Below are 17,349 nucleotides of genomic sequence, written 5' to 3' on the forward strand. Positions count from 1 at the left end.
GATAGCCCTATGACCCTATATCCCTATGACCCTATGGCCCTATGACCCTATATCCCTATGACCATATGTCCCGATGGCTTGATATCCCTATGACCCTCTATCCCTATGACCCTATAGCCCTATGACCCTATATCCCTATGACCCTATATCTCGATGATCCTATATCCTTATGACCCTATATCTCGATGGCCTTATATCCCTATGACCGATGGCCCTATGTCCTTCAGTCCTCATCGCCCTATGTCCCGGTGACCCTATGCTCCTCCGTCACTATGACTCTCCATCTCTTTGATCCTATGACCCTATGATTCTATATTCGTATGACCCTTTGACCCTATATCTGTATGACCCTATGACTCTTTATCCATATGTCCCTATGACCCATGTCCTAATGATCTTATGACCCTATAACCATATAACTATATAACCCTATGAATCTATACCCTAAGACCCAATGACCAAATGTCCCAATGACCCTATGACCCTGATGTCCTCATGACACAATGACCCTAAGACCTTTCTTGTCCTCATCATTGGATATCCCTAAATCCCAATGATACTATGTCCCAGTGACTCTGTGATTCTCTGTGACCATAACCCAATGCCCCCTTTGAGCCCACGTCCTGATGCCCCTCTATCTGCATGACACCGTATGCCCAAGGCCGTGACCCTCTGGCCCATGGCCCGATGTCACTGAAACCTTATGTCTGATGTTGCTTTAACTCGATGACCCCTGACGCTGACCCTGTTTCAATCCCCCCCACCCCTTCCAGAGCATAAGGAGCTGCGCCTCGTGGGCGGGGGAAGCCGGTGTGCTGGCAGAGTGGAGGTCAACTCGAACGGGACATGGGGGACAGTCTGCGATGATTCCTGGGACCTGCGCGCTGCCTCCGTGGTCTGCAGGCAGCTGGGCTGCGGCTCTGCCGTCTCGGCCGTCACCGCCTCGCACTTCGGGCAAGGCCAAGGCCCCATCTACCTGGACGAGGTGAGCTGCAGCGGCGCTGAGGCCTACCTGTGGAGCTGCCCGTCGGCTCCTTGGCTCCAGCACAACTGCGGCCACAAGGAAGACGCCGGGGTCGTGTGTTCTGGTGAGCAGACCTTTTCCTTCCTTCACGGCGTCCCGTTTTGCCCCGTTGCTGCTTAAGACGGTGTGTGCGCTTCCCGCCGGGGTCGCTTGGTTTTTCCGTTGGGAGGGATAGGTCCTTGTGATGGGATGTGAGCTCTGTTGCCACGGAGGAATGGGCCTGTGTTGCTATGGTGGAATGGGCCTGTGTTGCTATGGTGGCATGGGCCTGTGTTGCTATGGTGGGAGGGGCCTGTTGCTATGGTGGGATGGGCCTGTGTTGCTATGGTGGAATGGGCCTGTATTGCTATGGGGAAGGGGCTTTGTGCTGCTATAGTGGAATGGGCCTGTGTTGCTATGGGGAAAGGGGCCTGTGTTGCTATGGTGGAAGGGGCTCTGTGTTGCTATGGGGAAAGGGGCATGTGTAGCTATGGTGGAATGGGCCTGTTTTGCTATGGAGGAATGGGCTTGTGTTGCTATGGGAGGATGGGCCTGTGTTGCTATGGTGGAATGGGCCTGTGTTGCTATGATGGAATGGGCCTGTGTTGCTATGGTGGAATGGGCCTGTGTTGCTATGGGGGTTGGGCCTGTGTTGCTATGGAGGAATGGCCTGTGTTGCTATGATGGCATGGGCCTGTGTTGCTATGGTGGAATGGGCCTGTGTTGCTATGGGGGTTGGGCCTGTGTTGCTTTGGTGGAAAGGGCTCTGTGTTGCTATGGGGAAGGGGCTCTGTGTTGTTATGGTGGAAGGGGCTCTGTGTTGCTATGGGGAAGGGGCCTGTGTTGCTATGGTGGAAGGGGCTCTGTGTTGCTATGGGGAAGGGGCTCTGTGTTGTTATGGTGGAAGGGGCTCTGTGTTGCTATGGGGAAGGGGCCTGTGTTGCTATGGTGGAAGGGGCTCTGTGTTGCTATGGGGAAGGGGCTCTGTGTTGCTATGGGGAAGGGGCTCTGTGTTGCTATGGTGGAAGGGGCTTTGTGTTGCTATGGGGAAAGGGGCCTGTGTTGCTATGGTGGAATGGGCCTGTGTTGCTATGGTGGAAGGGGCTTTGTGTTGCTATGGGGAAGGGGCTCTATGTTGCTATGGTGGAAGGGGCTCTGTGTAGCTATGGGGAAAGGGGCCTGTGTTGCTATGGGGAAAGGGGCCTGTGTTGCTATGGTGGAAAGGGTTCTGTGTTGCTATGGTGGAAGGGGCTCTGTGTAGCTATGGTGGAAGGGGCTCTGTGTAGCTATGGGGAAAGGGGCCTGTGTTGCTATGGTGGAACGGGCTCTGTGTTGCTATGGGGAAGGGCCCTGTGTTGCTATGGTGGAAGGGGTTCTGTATTGCTATGGTGGAATGGGCCTGTGTTGCTATGGTGGAAGGAGCTCTGTGTTGCTATGGGGAAGGGGCTCTGTGTTGTTATGGTGGAAGGGGCTCTGTGTTGCTATGGGGAAGGGGCCTGTGTTGCTATGGTGGAAGGGGCTCTGTGTTGCTATGGGGAAGGGGCTCTGTGTTGCTATGGGGAAAGGGCTCTGTGTTGCTATGGTGGAAGGGGCTTTGTGTTGCTATGGGGAAAGGGGCCTGTGTTGCTATGGTGGAATGGGCCTGTGTTGCTATGGTGGAAGGGGCTTTGTGTTGCTATGGGGAAGGGGCTCTATGTTGCTATGGTGGAAGGGGCTCTGTGTAGCTATGGGGAAAGGGGCCTGTGTTGCTATGGGGAAAGGGGCCTGTGTTGCTATGGTGGAAAGGGTTCTGTGTTGCTATGGTGGAAGGGGCTCTGTGTAGCTATGGTGGAAGGGGCTCTGTGTAGCTATGGGGAAAGGGGCCTGTGTTGCTATGGTGGAACGGGCTCTGTGTTGCTATGGGGAAGGGCCCTGTGTTGCTATGGTGGAAGGGGTTCTGTATTGCTATGGTGGAATGGGCCTGTGTTGCTATGGTGGAAGGAGCTCTGTGTTGCTATGGTGGAAGGGGCTCTATGTTGCTATGGGGAAGGGGCTCTGTGTTGCTATGGGGGAAGGGGCTCTGTGTTGCTATGGTGGAAGGGGCTCTGTGTTGCTATGGGGAATGGCACTGTGTTGCTATGGTGGAATGGGCCTGTGTTGCTATGGTGGAAGGGGCTCTGTGTTGCTATGGGGAATGGCACTGTGTTGCTATGGTGGAAGGGGCTCTGTGTTGCTATGGGGAATGGCCCTGTGTTGCTATGGTGGAATGGGCCTGTGTTGCTATGGTGGAAGGAGCTTTGTGTTGCTATGGAGGATAGGCCCTTGTTGCGATGGCGGGCGAGCTCTATGTTGTTATAGGGGAGTGGCTGTGAGTTGGACTGGGGTGGGTTCCATTTAGGTGTGGGGGATGGGCTCTGTGTAGTTGTGGGGGGATGGGCTCTGTGTAGGTGTGGGGAGATGGGCCCTGTGTAGGTGTGGGGGGATGGGCTCTGTGTAGGTGTGGGGGGATGGGCTCTGTGTAGGTGTAGGGGGATGGGCTCTGTGTCGGTGTGTGGGTGAATGGGCTCTGTGTCGGTGTGTGGGTGGGTGGGCTCTGTGTAGGTGTGGGGGGATGGGCTCTGTGTAGGTGTAGGGGGATGGGCTCTGTGTCGGTGTGTGGGTGAATGGGCTCTGTGTCGGTGTGTGGGTGGGTGGGCTCTGTGTAGGTGTGGGGGGATGGGCTCTGTGTCGGTGTGTGGGTGAATGGGCTCTGTGTCGGTGTGTGGGTGGGTGGGCTCTGTGTAGGTGTGGGGGGATGGGCTCTGTGTAGGTGTGGGGGGATGGGCTCTGTGTAGGTGTAGGGGGAGGGGCTCTGTGTCGGTGTGTGGGGGGGTGGGCTCTGTGTAGGTGTAGGGGGAGGGGCTCTGTGTCGGTGTGTGGGGGGATGGGCTCTGTGTAGGTGTGGGGGATGGGCTCTGTGTAGGTGTGGGGGGAGGGGCTCTGTGTCGGTGTGTGGGTGAATGGGCTCTGTGTTGGTGTGTGGGTGGGTGGGCTCTGTGTCGGTGTGTGGGTGGGTGGGCTCTGTGTAGGTGTGGGGGGATGGGCTCTGTGTCGGTGTGGGGGATGGGCTCTGTGTCGGTGTGGGGGGATGGGCTCTGTGTTGGTGTGTGGGTGGGTGGGTGCTGTAATGGGGCTGGGCCCTGTGTTGCTGTGTGGGATGGGCTCTAACTTGCAATGGGAGATGGGTCCTGTGCTGTGATGGGGCTCGGCCCTGTGTTGCGATGAGGGTCGGGCTCTTTGATGCTATGGGAGATGAGTTCTGCGTTGCTATGGAGGATGGGAATGGTGTTGTTATGGGGAATGGCCTTGGTGTTGATCTGGGGACAGCAGTTGTGTTTCTAGAGGGTTGGGCCCAGTGTGGTTATGGGGGCGGAGGGGGGAGGGGGGTGGGGGTGGGTGAGCATTGTGTTGCTACGGGCGATGGTTCTCTATGTTGCGATGGGGGGTGGGCCTTGTTTTTCTATGGGGGTTTTTTGCTGTAGGCGATGGGCTCTTGTTACCATGGGGAGTGGGGTCTTGTTGCTAAAGGGTTGGGCTCTATGTTGCTATGGACGCTGGGCCATTTTTACTATGGGGAATTAGGCCCTGTGTTGCTATGGGATACGAGCTCTGTTGCTATGGGTGAGGGATTTGTGTTGCTATGGGGGATGGACTTGTGTTGCTATTGGTGATAAACTTGTGTTGCTATTGGTGATAAACTTGTGTCGCTATTGGTGATAAACTTGTGTTGCTATGGGGATGGACTTGTGTTGCTATTGGTGATAAACTTGTGTTGCTATGGGGGATGGACTTGTGTTGCTATTGGTGATAAACTTGTGTTGCTATGGGGATGGACTTGTGTTGCTATTGGTGATAAACTTGTGTTGCTATGGGGGATGGACTTGTGTTGCTATTGGCGATAAACTTGTGTCGCAATGGGGGATGGACTTGTGTTTCTATTGGTGATAATCTTGTGTTGCTATTTGTGATAAAGTTGTGTTGCTATTGGTGATAAACTTGTGTTGTTATGGGGGATGGACTTGTGTTGCTATTGGTGATAATCTTGTGTTTCTATTGGTGATAAACCTGTGTTGCTATTGGTGATAAATTTGTGTTGCTATGGGGGATGGACTTGTGTTGCTATTGGTGATAATCTTGTGTTGCTATTGGTGATAAAGTTGTGTTGCTATTGGTGATAAACTTGTGTTGCTATGGGGGATGGACTTGTGTTTCTATTGGTGATAAATTTGTGTTGCTATGGGGGATGGACTTGTGTTGCTATTGGTGATAATCTTGTGTTGCTATTGGTGATAAAGTTGTGTTGCTATTGGTGATAAACTTGTGCTGCCATTGATGATAAACTTGTGTTGCTATTGGTGATAAACTTGTGTTGCTATTGGTGATAAACTTGTGTTGCTATTGGCGATAAGCTTGTGTTGCTATGGGGGATGGACTTGTGTTGCTATGGGGGATGGACTTGTGTTGCTATGGGGGATGGACTTGTGTTGCTATTGGTGATAAACTTGTGTTGATATGGGGGATGGACTTGTGTTGCTATTGGTGATAAACTTGTGTTGCTATGGGGGATGGACTTGTGTTGCTATGGGGGATGGACTTGTGTTGCTATGGGGGATGGACTTGTGTTGCTATGGCAGATGGACTTGTGTTGCTATGGGTGATGGACTTGTGTTGCTATGGGGGATGGACTTGTGTTGCTATGGGGGATGGACTTGTGTTGCTATTGGTGATAAACTTGTGTTTCTATTGGTGATAAACTTGTGTTGCTATTGGTGATAAACTTGTGTGGCTATTGGTGATAAACTTGTGTCGCTGTGGGGGATGGACTTGTGTTTCTATTGGTAATAAACTTGTGTTGCTGTGGGGGATGGACTTGTGTTGCTATTGGTGATAAACTTGTGCTGCTATTGGTGATAAACTTGTGTTGCTGTGGGGGGTGGACTTGTGTTGCTATTGGTGATAAACTTGTGTGGCTATTGGTGATAAACTTGTGTGGCTATTGGTGATAAACTTGTGTTTCTATTGGTGATAAACTTGTGTTGCTATTGGTGATAAACTTGTGTGGCTATTGGTGATAAACTTGTGTTTCTATTGGTGATAAACTTGTGTTTCTATTGCTGATAAACTTGTGTTTCTATTGGTGATAAACTTGTGTTGCTATTGGTGATAAACTTGTGTGGCTATTGGTGATAAACTTGTGTTTCTATTGGTGATAAACTTGTGTTGCTATTGGTGATAAACTTGTGTGGCTATTGGTGATAAACTTGTGTTTCTATTGGTGATAAACTTGTGTTTCTATTGCTGATAAACTTGTGTTTCTATTGGTGATAAACTTGTGTTGCTATTGGTGATAAACTTGTGTGGCTATTGGTGATAAACTTGTGTTTCTATTGGTGATAAACTTGTGTTGCTATTGGTGATAAACTTGTGTGGCTATTGGTGATAAACTTGTGTTTCTATTGGTGATGAACTTGTGTTTCTATTGGTGATAAACTTGTGTTGCTATTGGTGATAAACTTGTGTCGCTGTGGGGGATGGACTTGTGTTTCTATTGGTGATAAACTTGTGTCGCTGTGGGGGATGGACTTGTGTTTCTATTGGTGATAAACTTGTGTTGCTGTGGGGGATGGACTTGTGTTGCTATTGGTGATAAACTTGTGCTGCTATTGCTGATAAACTTGTGTTGCTATGGGGGATGGACTTGTGTTGCTATTGGTGATAAACTTGTGCTGCTATTGCTGATAAACTTGTGTTGCTATGGGGGATGGACTTGTGTTGCTATGGGGGATGGACTTGTGTTGCTATGGGGGATGGACTTGTGTTGCTATGGGGGATGGACTTGTGTTGCTATTGGTGATGGACTTGTGTTGCTATGGGGGATGGACTTGTGTTGCTATTGGTGATAATCTTGTGTTGCTATGGCGGATGGACTTGTGTTGCTATGGGGGATGGACTTGACATTGTTAATGATGATTGTCAGGGGTCATTGACAACCAATAGGAAGTCAGCGTCCTCCTCTTAAAGGGGCACAACCAATAACCTGTGAATTAAACAAAGGTTTAAAGGAAACTTTAATTAAAATTGGGTTCCTGGGGGGGATGAAGTGCTCCAGTCTCCCCCTGGCGCCCACTGGCTGTGGAAGGCCTCAGACGTACCGTTGGACACCATGTGCTTCCTCTGCCAGGACCCCCAGGAGCGAAGGCATCCTGGGGGGGATGGTGACAGGCAGACGGACGAGGGAACCCGTCGCCAGCCTGCTGCCGGGAGCTGCTGATGGCCCGGCTGGGCCTCTCACACACGCACACACACACACACACACACTGGGAGTGACCCCACAAGGAGGGACTCTGATTCCCACACACACCACACCCCCCACACCTCCCCCCACTCCGCCCGCCCACTCCGCAGAGGCACCTTGGGGAAGAACCCGGAATGTGGGACAGAAGCAGAAGCTGAAATTGGGACGCAGCCTCTTCAGATAGTGGATCAGCGATGGCGATCTCCTCACTCTCCATGGCTCCGGGGAGGGGGTTGGGGGTGCGGAGGGGCGGAGGGTCAATGTTGCTCTGGGAAATGGGCCCTGTCGCTATGCGGATGAACCCCACCCCACCCCACCCGGTGCCAAGGCTGAAGGGCTCTGTTGTTTGGCCTTTTCCATCGACCTCTCCGTTATAAATCTCAGAGCGTGTGACTCGCCAGTGTAAACCCGTGACTCACATTGCTCCGGACAGAGAAAACTTTCCAACTAATTCTCCCGCAATGTTTGCTGATGATCTCCGCAGTGACAAGTGTCGATCTGCTCAATGCAAAGGGAACGTTATATATGTCCCAGAGAGCGGTTCCCCGTTCGCCACTGACATGAGTGAGAATCTCAGACTCGGACAGGCAAGGCAGGGTCAACTCAACTGCTCCGGAAAAACCTCATCCCTGCCTCCCTTACCCCCAGACTTAGGAATTCCAACCCACTGCTGCCTGGTGTCCCATATTCAATCCTGCGGAAAATCTGCTACCTGCTCCCGAGCCCCATTCAAACATCACCCTGGGTCCACGGGCGTATATTGGCTCCCGGATTATCAACAGCTTGGTACTGAAATTCTGATCCTTCGTATTCAAATCTTTCCATGGCCTCCACTCTCCCTATTTCTGTAACCCCCTCCAGCCCCTTCAACACTCTGTTTCTCTGTAACCTCCTCCAGCCCCTACAACCCTCCCTATCTTTGTAACCTCCTCCAGCTCCTACAACCCTCCCTATCTCTGTAACCTCCTCCAGCCCCTACAACCCTCCCTATCTTTGTAACCTCCTCCAGCCCCTACAACCCTCCCTATCTCTGTAACCTCCTCCAGCCCCTACAACCCACCCTATCTCTGTAACCTCCTCCAGCCCCTACTACCCTCCCTATCTCTGTAACCTCCTCCAGCCCCTACAACCCTCCCTATCTCTGTAACCTCCTCCAGCCCCCACAACCCTCCCTATCTCTGTAACCTCCTCCAGTCCCTACAACCCTCCCTATCTATGTAACCCACTCCAGCCCCTACAATCCTGCCTATATCTGTAGCCAACTCCAGCCCTTTACCTGTTCACAGATCTCTGTGCTCCTCCTGTTCTGACCTCTTGCAATGCCTGTTGAATTTAATGGAGCCACTGATCGCTGCCTCTTCACCTCCCGGGACCCTAAGCTATGGAATTCCTTCCTTAAACCTCTCCGCCCCTCTCTTTTCCCCCTTTAAGACTCTCCGTAAAGCTGAATTCTTTGTCCAGGTTTTTTGGTCGCCCTTCCTAATATCTCCTCCCGCAACTCAGCATCAAATTTGGTTTGGTATACACTCTCGTGAAGCCCATTCATACATTTTTACTATGTTAAAGGCGCTATACAAATGCAAGTTGCTGTTGTTTTAAGGACTGTGCAAGAAGCCCAAACCGTCGATCTGTAGTTACATCCTCCTCAAAATAGCATCGGTTGTGCGGCGCTCCAGCCCAGGGCGGAGACTGTCATTTCGCCGTGACGTGTTTACATAGGGATTTTGAATGTCTTCCTCCTCCACCCCACCACCACCCCCACCCCCCTGCCGTTTCTCCACAGGGCACCGTGAAATCCGGCTGACCGGGGGTCGCAACCGCTGCTCGGGGCGGCTGAGCGTCCGCGACCAGGGCACGTGGGGCTCGGTGTGCGCCACGATCTGGAACCTGTCCCTCGCCCACGGGGTCTGCCAGTATCTGGGCTGTGGCAACGCCTCGAGGCTCGACATGACCTACCCGCTGGCCGGCGAGGGCACGTGGGGCGACCTGTGCCAGGAGGGCGCCACTGAGATAGCCGACTGCCTCCGGCCGCTGCCGGCAGATGCATGCCAGGGGGCTGGAGCAGCAGGCGTGGTCTGCACCGGTAAGATTGCCACGGGATTCACCCGGGAACCCAACCCCTTGTTAACCTTCCCTCTGTCCCTCCGAATAACGTTCGTGAGGTCCTCATTAACGAAGTAGCAGAGAGGGTTGATGAGGGTAGTGCGGTGGATGTTGTGTACATGGACTACCAATAGGCAGCTAACGATTGACTTGTTAGCAAGTTGGAAGATCGTGGGATTATAGGGACAATGGCAGCACAGGTCCGTGATCGGCCAGAGCCCAAAGGAACAGAGATGAGCTGTGAACGGCTGTTTTTCAGACTGATCAGTGGTATTCCCAGGGTCGGCATTGTGAGTGTTATGGCCGGAATGGGAGCAGCGAGCCTATGATCCAGCCCCACTGATCCGCAGGCCACGCTATTAATTTAGAAGTTTAATTTTCTCACCAAATAGCCAATCTTCTATTTCCCCCACTGGTGTCCAGAATAGAAGAGCCTTCTTTCAATTGGCTCAGTACGGGTGTTTATTATAACAAAACCCCTTTTCAAGTACTGGTTAGCACACAATTGTAAGCGGGGAGTGTAACTATCTATCCCTTTCTAAAGGATTCCCACAGCGCGCGAGCGTGTGCTCACACACAGACAGACACACACACACAGACAGACACACACACACACAGGTACACACAGACACACACACACACAGACAGACACACACACACAGACACACACACACAGACAGACACACACACACGCAGGCACACACAGACACACACACACAGACATACACACACAGACATTCACACACAGACACACACAGACACACACACACAGACAGACACACGCACACAGACACACACACACATACACACACATACACACACACAGACACACACACACACAGACATACACACACAGACATACACACACAGACATGCACACACGCATACACACACACATACACACACACACACAGACACACACACACATACACACACAGGCACACAAACACACACACACAGACACACACACACATTCGGACACACACAGACACACAAACACACACGCGCACACACAGAAACACACACAGACACACACACACACACAGGCATACACACACATATACACACACAGGCACACAAACACACACACACACACACACAGACACACACACACATTCGGACACACAGACACACAAACACACACGCACACACACAGAAACACACACACACACACGCACACACAGAAACACACAGACAGACACACACACAGACACAGACACAAACAGAAACACACACAGACACACATACAGACACACACACACACACACAGACCCTCAGACACACACACCAAGGACAAAACAGATAGAATCACTCTCTGCAGAAATGGGCTTTGGAGGATGGACGTTATAAAATAAAGGGCAAAGTCAGCAGGGTCTCGATGCTGTTGACCCGGAATTCACTCGTGCTGGTCCCGTCGGACGCCTGGACGTTCTCATCAATGAGTCAACCGTTAGGCTCAGCTGGTGCCTCCCTGGCCATGGGTCGATAGCCGCACACAGTTATCGGCCAGGTAGAGGGAGGGAGCCAGTTAGGGCAGCCTTCCCTCCTGGGCTCACCCTCCAGCCAAGACTGGCCTCAAAACAAGCAGGTTCGCAACTTAAGGCTCTTTTCCCTCGGCCGTGGGCCTTCCAGCAGGTTACTAGCCTTTTGCCTCAGGGGCTACGGACCAAGTGCTGGACAGTGGCATTGGGCTGGGTGCTGGTTGGCACTGGGGACGATGGGCTAAGTGACCGTGGACCTCCTATGATTCTACGACACAAAGTTCAGGAACGCGGTAAAATAATGAGGGGGAAGGTGCAGCGAAGGTTTACCCGACTGATTCCTGGGATGGCGGGAGTGACACATGAGGAGAGATCGAGTCGGTTAGGATTATATTCGCTGGAATTCAGAAGAATGAGGGGGGGGGATCTCATAGAAACCTATAAAATTCTAACAGGACTAGACAGGGTAGATGCAGGAAGGATGTTCCCGATGGTGGGGGAGTCCAGAACCAGGGGTCACAGTCTGAGGATATGGGGTAGACCATTTAGGACTGAGGGGATGAGAAATTTCTTCACCCAGAGAGTGGTGAGCCTGTGGAATTCGTTACCACAGAAAGTAGTTGAGACCAAAACATTGTCTGTTTTCAAGAAGGAGTTAGATATAGCTCTTGGGGCGAAAGGGGTCAAAGGGTATGGGGAGAAAGCGGGGAGCAGGCTATCGAGTTGGATGATCAGCCACGATCATGATGAATGGCGGGGTAGGTTCGAAGGGCCGAATGGCCTCCTGCTGTCTCTATGTTTCTATGTACCGGGCATCAGGAGGGGACAGGTGGACTGGACAGACACGCAGCAGCTGAAATTTAACAAGGGAGTCAAGCGAGGGGACCTGCTCCGGTTGTTGGAAAAATGTGGGAGGGGAGGTGAGCGGAAGGGGATCATTTGAAAGGGAGCAGAGAGAACCAGGGCGTTCGAGCACACAGGGAGCATGCAAACGTCCGTACGGACACACGAAACAGGGGCAGGGGTAGGACAGTGTGTCAGATATATTTATGATGCAGCCTCTCAATCCTTTCCCAATCTCTCTCTCTCTCTCTCTCGCTCTCAGTGAGATATATTTATGATAGCTGCTGTCTCTCACTCCCCTCTCTCTCTGTCTCTCTCTCAGTGAGATATATTTATGATAGCGGCTGTCTCTCACTCCCCTCTCTCTCTCTCTCAGTGAGATATATTTATCATAGCTGCTGTCTCTCACTCCCCTCTCTCTCTCTCTCTCTCACAGTGAGATATATTTATGATAGCTGCTGTCTCTCCCTCCCCTCTCTCTCTCTCACAGTGAGATATATTTATGATAACTGCTGTCTCTCACTCCTCTCTCTCTCTCTCTCACAGTGAGATATATTTATGATAGCTGCTGTCTCTCACTCCACTCTCTCTCTCTCTCTCTCAGTGAGATATATTTATGATAACTGCTGTCTCTCCCTCCCCTCCCTCTCTCTCTCTCTCTCACAGTGAGATATATTTATGATAGCTGCTGTCTCTCACTCCCCTCTCTCTCTGTCTCTCTCACAGTGAGATATATTTATGATAACTGCTGTCTCCCCTCTCTCTCTCTCTCTCTCTCTCAGTGAGATATATTTATGATAGCTGCTGTCTCTCCCTCCCCTCTCTCTCTCTCAGTCAGATATATTTATGATAGCTGCTGTCTCTCCCTCCCCTCTCTCGCTCTCTCAGTGAGATATATTTATGATAGCTGCTGTCTCTCACTCCACTCTCTCTCTATCTCTCAGTGAGATATATTTATGATAGCTGCTGTCTCTCACTCCACTCTCTCTCTATCTCTCAGTGAGATATGTTTATGATAGCTGCTGTCTCTCCCTCCCCTCTCTCTCTCTCTCTCACAGTGAGATATATTTGTGATGACTGCTGTCTCTCCCTCCTCTCTCTCTCAGTGAGATATATTTATGATGACTGCTGTCTCTCACTCCCCGCCCCGTCTCTCTCCCCACGAGGTATTTGCATGTTGAGTCGTGACTTTATACACTTAGTCTCCCTCAGCGTGCTCTCTGTACACTGACTGGAAATATTTGTTGTGCTTTCAGAATCTGTTCTCCTGACAGAATCGCCTTTGAATGCCACCACTGATTGGATTACAACAGGTACAATGTTTAAGGTACCTAACTAAATGCAATGGCCAGTACTTGGGAAAACACTCATTTCAGCGTGTTCGGTACACATTTTCCAACTGGAATGAGCGTCAATGGGTTAGAGATAGAGACAGGAAATCAGCTAGGCGTCCTGCTCCCGATCACTGTCCAGTGACCCCTGGGTTAGAGAGAGAGGAAATCAGTCAGGGTTCCTGCTCCTGATCACTGTCCAGTGACCCCTGGGTTACAGAGAGGGGGGAAATCCGACAGGGTCCCTGCTCCTGATCACTGTCCACTGACCCTGGGTTAGAGGGAGAGTGGAATTCAGCCAGGGCTCCTGCTCCTGATCACTGACCACTGACCCCTGGGTTAGAGGGAGAGGGGAAATCAGCCCGGGTTCCTGCTCCTGATCACTGTCCAGTGACCCCTGGGTTAGAGAGAGAGAGGAAATCAGCCCGGGTTCCTGCTCCTGATCACTGTCCAGTGATCCCTGGGTTAGAGAGAGAGGAAATCAGCCCAGGTTCCTGCTCCTGAAACTGTCCAGTGACCCCTGGGTTAGAGAGAGAGGAGAAATCAGTCAGGGTTCCTGCTCCTGATCACTGTCCAGTGACCCCTGGGTTAGAGAGAGAGGGGAAATCAGCCAGGGTTCCTGTTCCCAACCACTGTCCAGTGATCCCTGGGTTAGAGAGAGAGGGGAAATCAGCCAGGGTTCCTGCTCCTGATCACTGTCCAGTGATCCCTGGGTTAGAGAGAGAGGGGAAATCAGCCAGGGTTCCTGCTCCTGATCACTGTCCAGTGACCCCTGAGTTAGAGAGAGAGGGGAAATCAGACAGGATCCCTGCTCCTGATCACTGTCCAGTGACCCCTTGCTGAAATATGTACATGTGGTTGTTGAGTGAGGACAGAATTGGGCAGCGATGCCTTTGCAGCTGAACATCCCGCCATTCGTGCAATGAGCTCCGGTCAGTTAGTGGAGGAGTGTGGGTGGCTATGGGAGTGTAGCCCGCGGAAGGGGCGGAACATGCCGGAGGAGGGAGAAGGCATACAGGAGGAAGGGCTCCTGAGAGAAATGTGCAATGAGTAACCTCCTCTCTCCCAATTTCCTTTAGCTCCAGTGGCAATCGGAGGGGGCCGACACCACAGTGACGACTTCTTCTACCTCATCATTGGCCTGCTAGTCCTGCTTCTGTTCATCCTGTCCATCCTGTTCGTGGTCCACTACTTCAAGATGAGACGGAGAATGGGTATTCGTCTATTAATCCTATCCCTCCCGATACCAATATCCCACACAGTGGTTCCAAAATTGTAGTTCCTAATAGAGAGAGAGAGAGAGTACAGACTGTACTCAACCAGCCCATGCTCCTAAAACCCAAAACAAAATGTCTACTGTTAGATGTGATTCTCCAATTGGGCAGCACTTACTGAATAACCATGAGTGCGCTAATGGCTACACTGGCAGCCAATTTACGATAATCAGCCAAGCTTGTGATGCGGCTCATTTATACATGCTAAAAGTGACATACGTTCACATGGAAAGACCCACTATCCACAAACAAAAGGAAAATCTTTGAGCCTTGCGCCTTTAATGAATTACCGGGTGCTTGGGGGAGCCAATGGTTTCCCCGTTGCTTTCTCCATGGCAACACCTCGGCCAATCGGAGTCGACTTGCCAACCAATCAGCACCCTTTTCTCTTGCGGCAGGGGTTGTTGCTATTGTCTGAAATTTGGCGTCCTTGTGTCTGTCCTGATGAGGGCAAGACAAAAGGTTCCGCTCCCAGCCGCTCGCCAACCAGACTTGGAAAGATATCGGCCGTTCCCTCACTGTCGCTGGATCAGGATACTGGAACGGCCTCCCCCCCAACCACACCACCCACTCCCTAACAGCAGTGTGGGTGTACCTACACCGCAGGGGGCTGTAGCGGTTCAAGAGGGCGGCTCACCACCACCTTCTCAAGGGGCAACTAGGCACGGGCAGCAAACACTGGCCCAGCCAGCGACAGCCCACGTCCCGGGAAAGAATAAAACGAAAGCTTTGGCAACATGCCTCTCTTTTCAGCAGTATTCGAATTTCACAATTCTCAAACCACCCCCCCTCAGCCCTGTACAAACCCCTCCGTGGTCTCTCCAACCCCATCAACCCGCGGTGCCGTAAACCTCCCCCAAGGGACTTCACGGCAACGACCAGCGAACAAAACTGACACTGGAAACACTGACGGAGATACGAGCTCGGGTGCTGAGGCCTGACTTCAACAAGGAGGGAGGGGTAGGGAGGCCGAGAGGGTGAGGGAGGGAATTCCGGAACTCAGGGTCTCCCCCGCAGGCAGCTGAAGGCACGGCCGCCGATGGTGGGTAGGGGGGGGGCGATTAAAACCAGGCGATGCCCAATCGGGGGAATGCTCGCAAGCTCTGAGGGCCATTAAAACGTTCTTAAAAAAAAATCTACCTCTTCTTGGACCAAACGTTTTGGTCGCCTGCCCTCATATCTCCCAGTGTGTCTTGGGGGGTGGGGGGGGTCAAGTTTAGTTTGGCTGCCGCGTCAGGGGAAGTCTTAGCGCATCCAGGGCTGTATAAATACTGAGATTGGCCGATTCCCCAGCTCGTATCCAGGAGCTAGGGACAAGTGCGCCATTGCCCCCCCCGACCCCATCTGTACAGGTGATGACCCCAGGCCCCAGAGGGTGAGGGTTCAGCGTCCGCAGCGCCTGGCCTGCCTCTTACCCCACCCCACCTCACCCACCACCCACCACCGCCGGTCCCCCACACAGCACCCAGCACGGATGAGTCTTAGGCTGTACGGGCATCTCTGCCTGAAAGTGCTTCGGAAGAACAGAAAGACGGGCATCGATAGCGCCATTCAGCAGCAGAGGGCACCCCGGAGTGGCGCAGGGCACGACGAATGTGTGGTCGGTCGCTGTCATGTTGGGAGCTGGCCGCACAGCAAACTCCCACAGACAGCAGACGTGATGTTGACCCAGGTCAGCTGTGGTCTTGTTAGCGGGATAAGTCATGGCCAGGGCATCGGTAATAATCCCCTTGCCCCGCCACCCCACCCCCATGAAAATTGTACCATGTATGTCCAGCAGCTGAGAGACCAGACGGTCTCAGTCTCACAAGTCAGCTAAAAGACAGCGCCTCCGACAGTGCAGCACTCCCTCAGTACTGACCCTCCGACAGTGCAGCGCTCCCTCAGTACTGAGCCTCCGACAGTGCAGCACTCCCTCAGTACTGAGCCTCCGACAGTGCAGCACTCCCTCAGTACTGAGCCTCCGACAGTGCAGCACTCCCTCAGTACTGAGCCTCCGACAGTGCAGCACTCCCTCAGTACTGACCCTCTGTCAGTGCAGCACTCCCTCAGTACTGAGCCTCCGACAGTGTAGCACTCCCTCAGTACTGAGCCTCCGACAGTACAGCGCTCCCTCAGGACTGACCCTCTGACAGTGCAGCACTCCCTCAGTACTGACCCTCTGACAGTGCAGCACTCCCTCAGTACTGACCCTCTGACAGTGCAGCACTCCCTCAGTACTGCCGCTGTGAAGTGCAAGACCGGATTATGGGGGCACGGGTTTCTGTCGTTGAACTTGTATCCATGAGTCAATGACCCAGATGCGAGCGTGTTACTTACTGAGCCATGATGTGAGGGCAGACGGAGAGAACCATGCCAACTGTTAACTCGAGGCTCCCCGTTAAATCTCACAAGGGGGCTAGCGAGTGAGTGTAAATGTTGTTGTCACTGTGCGATGTGAGAGTGCTTCCCACTGCCTTGCGAACGATGGTGGGCCTGCGGGGATGAGGTTGAATTTGAACATGCTGCCCTCTAAAACTGGCTGCTTCTCTGCTTGCAGTGATGCACCTCAGTCAGCCGAGCCACAACAACACGGTCATCTCATCCAACGACTACAGGGAGATGTCCCCCGCCCCATCGACCAACAGCATCAAATCCCCCGCACAGTCTGGTATGTACTAAATGTCACGAGAGTCACTGCCTTTCACCAAGGCCCCCTCGGAACACCGGGCAGCGGTTTCCATTTCGCAGTCAGGCAGCTGGCTGCAAATATGAAAGACGCGTGTTGGCGAAGTTTTTCGAAGCAGGTGCAATTTCCATGGCAACGCCTGCACCCATCAGTGTCCACTTGCCAACCAACTAGCACTCTCTTCTCGTGAAGTATAAATTGTTGTTCTCTTTACCCACTCGAAATCCTTGCGAATTGTCCTGATGAGTGCAAGACGAAAAGCTTTCACGTGTCTCTTTTTTTTTTCCAGCGATACTCAGGTTCTGTAGTACCAAACGGCTATTTTGTGAAATA

The 17,349-nt window shown here is 52.3% G+C and overlaps 1 protein-coding gene across 1 annotated transcript in view; it reads left to right on the forward strand.

Moving 5' to 3' along the window:
- The window catches only part of LOC144672007 (uncharacterized), an 86,608-nt gene that overhangs the window by 46,347 nt on the left and 22,912 nt on the right, over positions 1 to 17,349 (forward strand). Inside the window, exons 5-9 of the mRNA XM_078533940.1 lie at positions 774 to 1,088; positions 9,100 to 9,399; positions 13,000 to 13,056; positions 14,154 to 14,288; positions 16,888 to 16,998. Coding sequence (XP_078390066.1) covers positions 774 to 1,088; positions 9,100 to 9,399; positions 13,000 to 13,056; positions 14,154 to 14,288; positions 16,888 to 16,998 — 918 coding nt within the window. The remainder of the gene's footprint in view (positions 1 to 773; positions 1,089 to 9,099; positions 9,400 to 12,999; positions 13,057 to 14,153; positions 14,289 to 16,887; positions 16,999 to 17,349) is intronic.

This window comes from Cetorhinus maximus, chromosome 35, assembly GCF_964194155.1.
Source record: "Cetorhinus maximus chromosome 35, sCetMax3.hap1.1, whole genome shotgun sequence".
Taxonomy (NCBI): domain Eukaryota; kingdom Metazoa; phylum Chordata; class Chondrichthyes; order Lamniformes; family Cetorhinidae; genus Cetorhinus; species Cetorhinus maximus.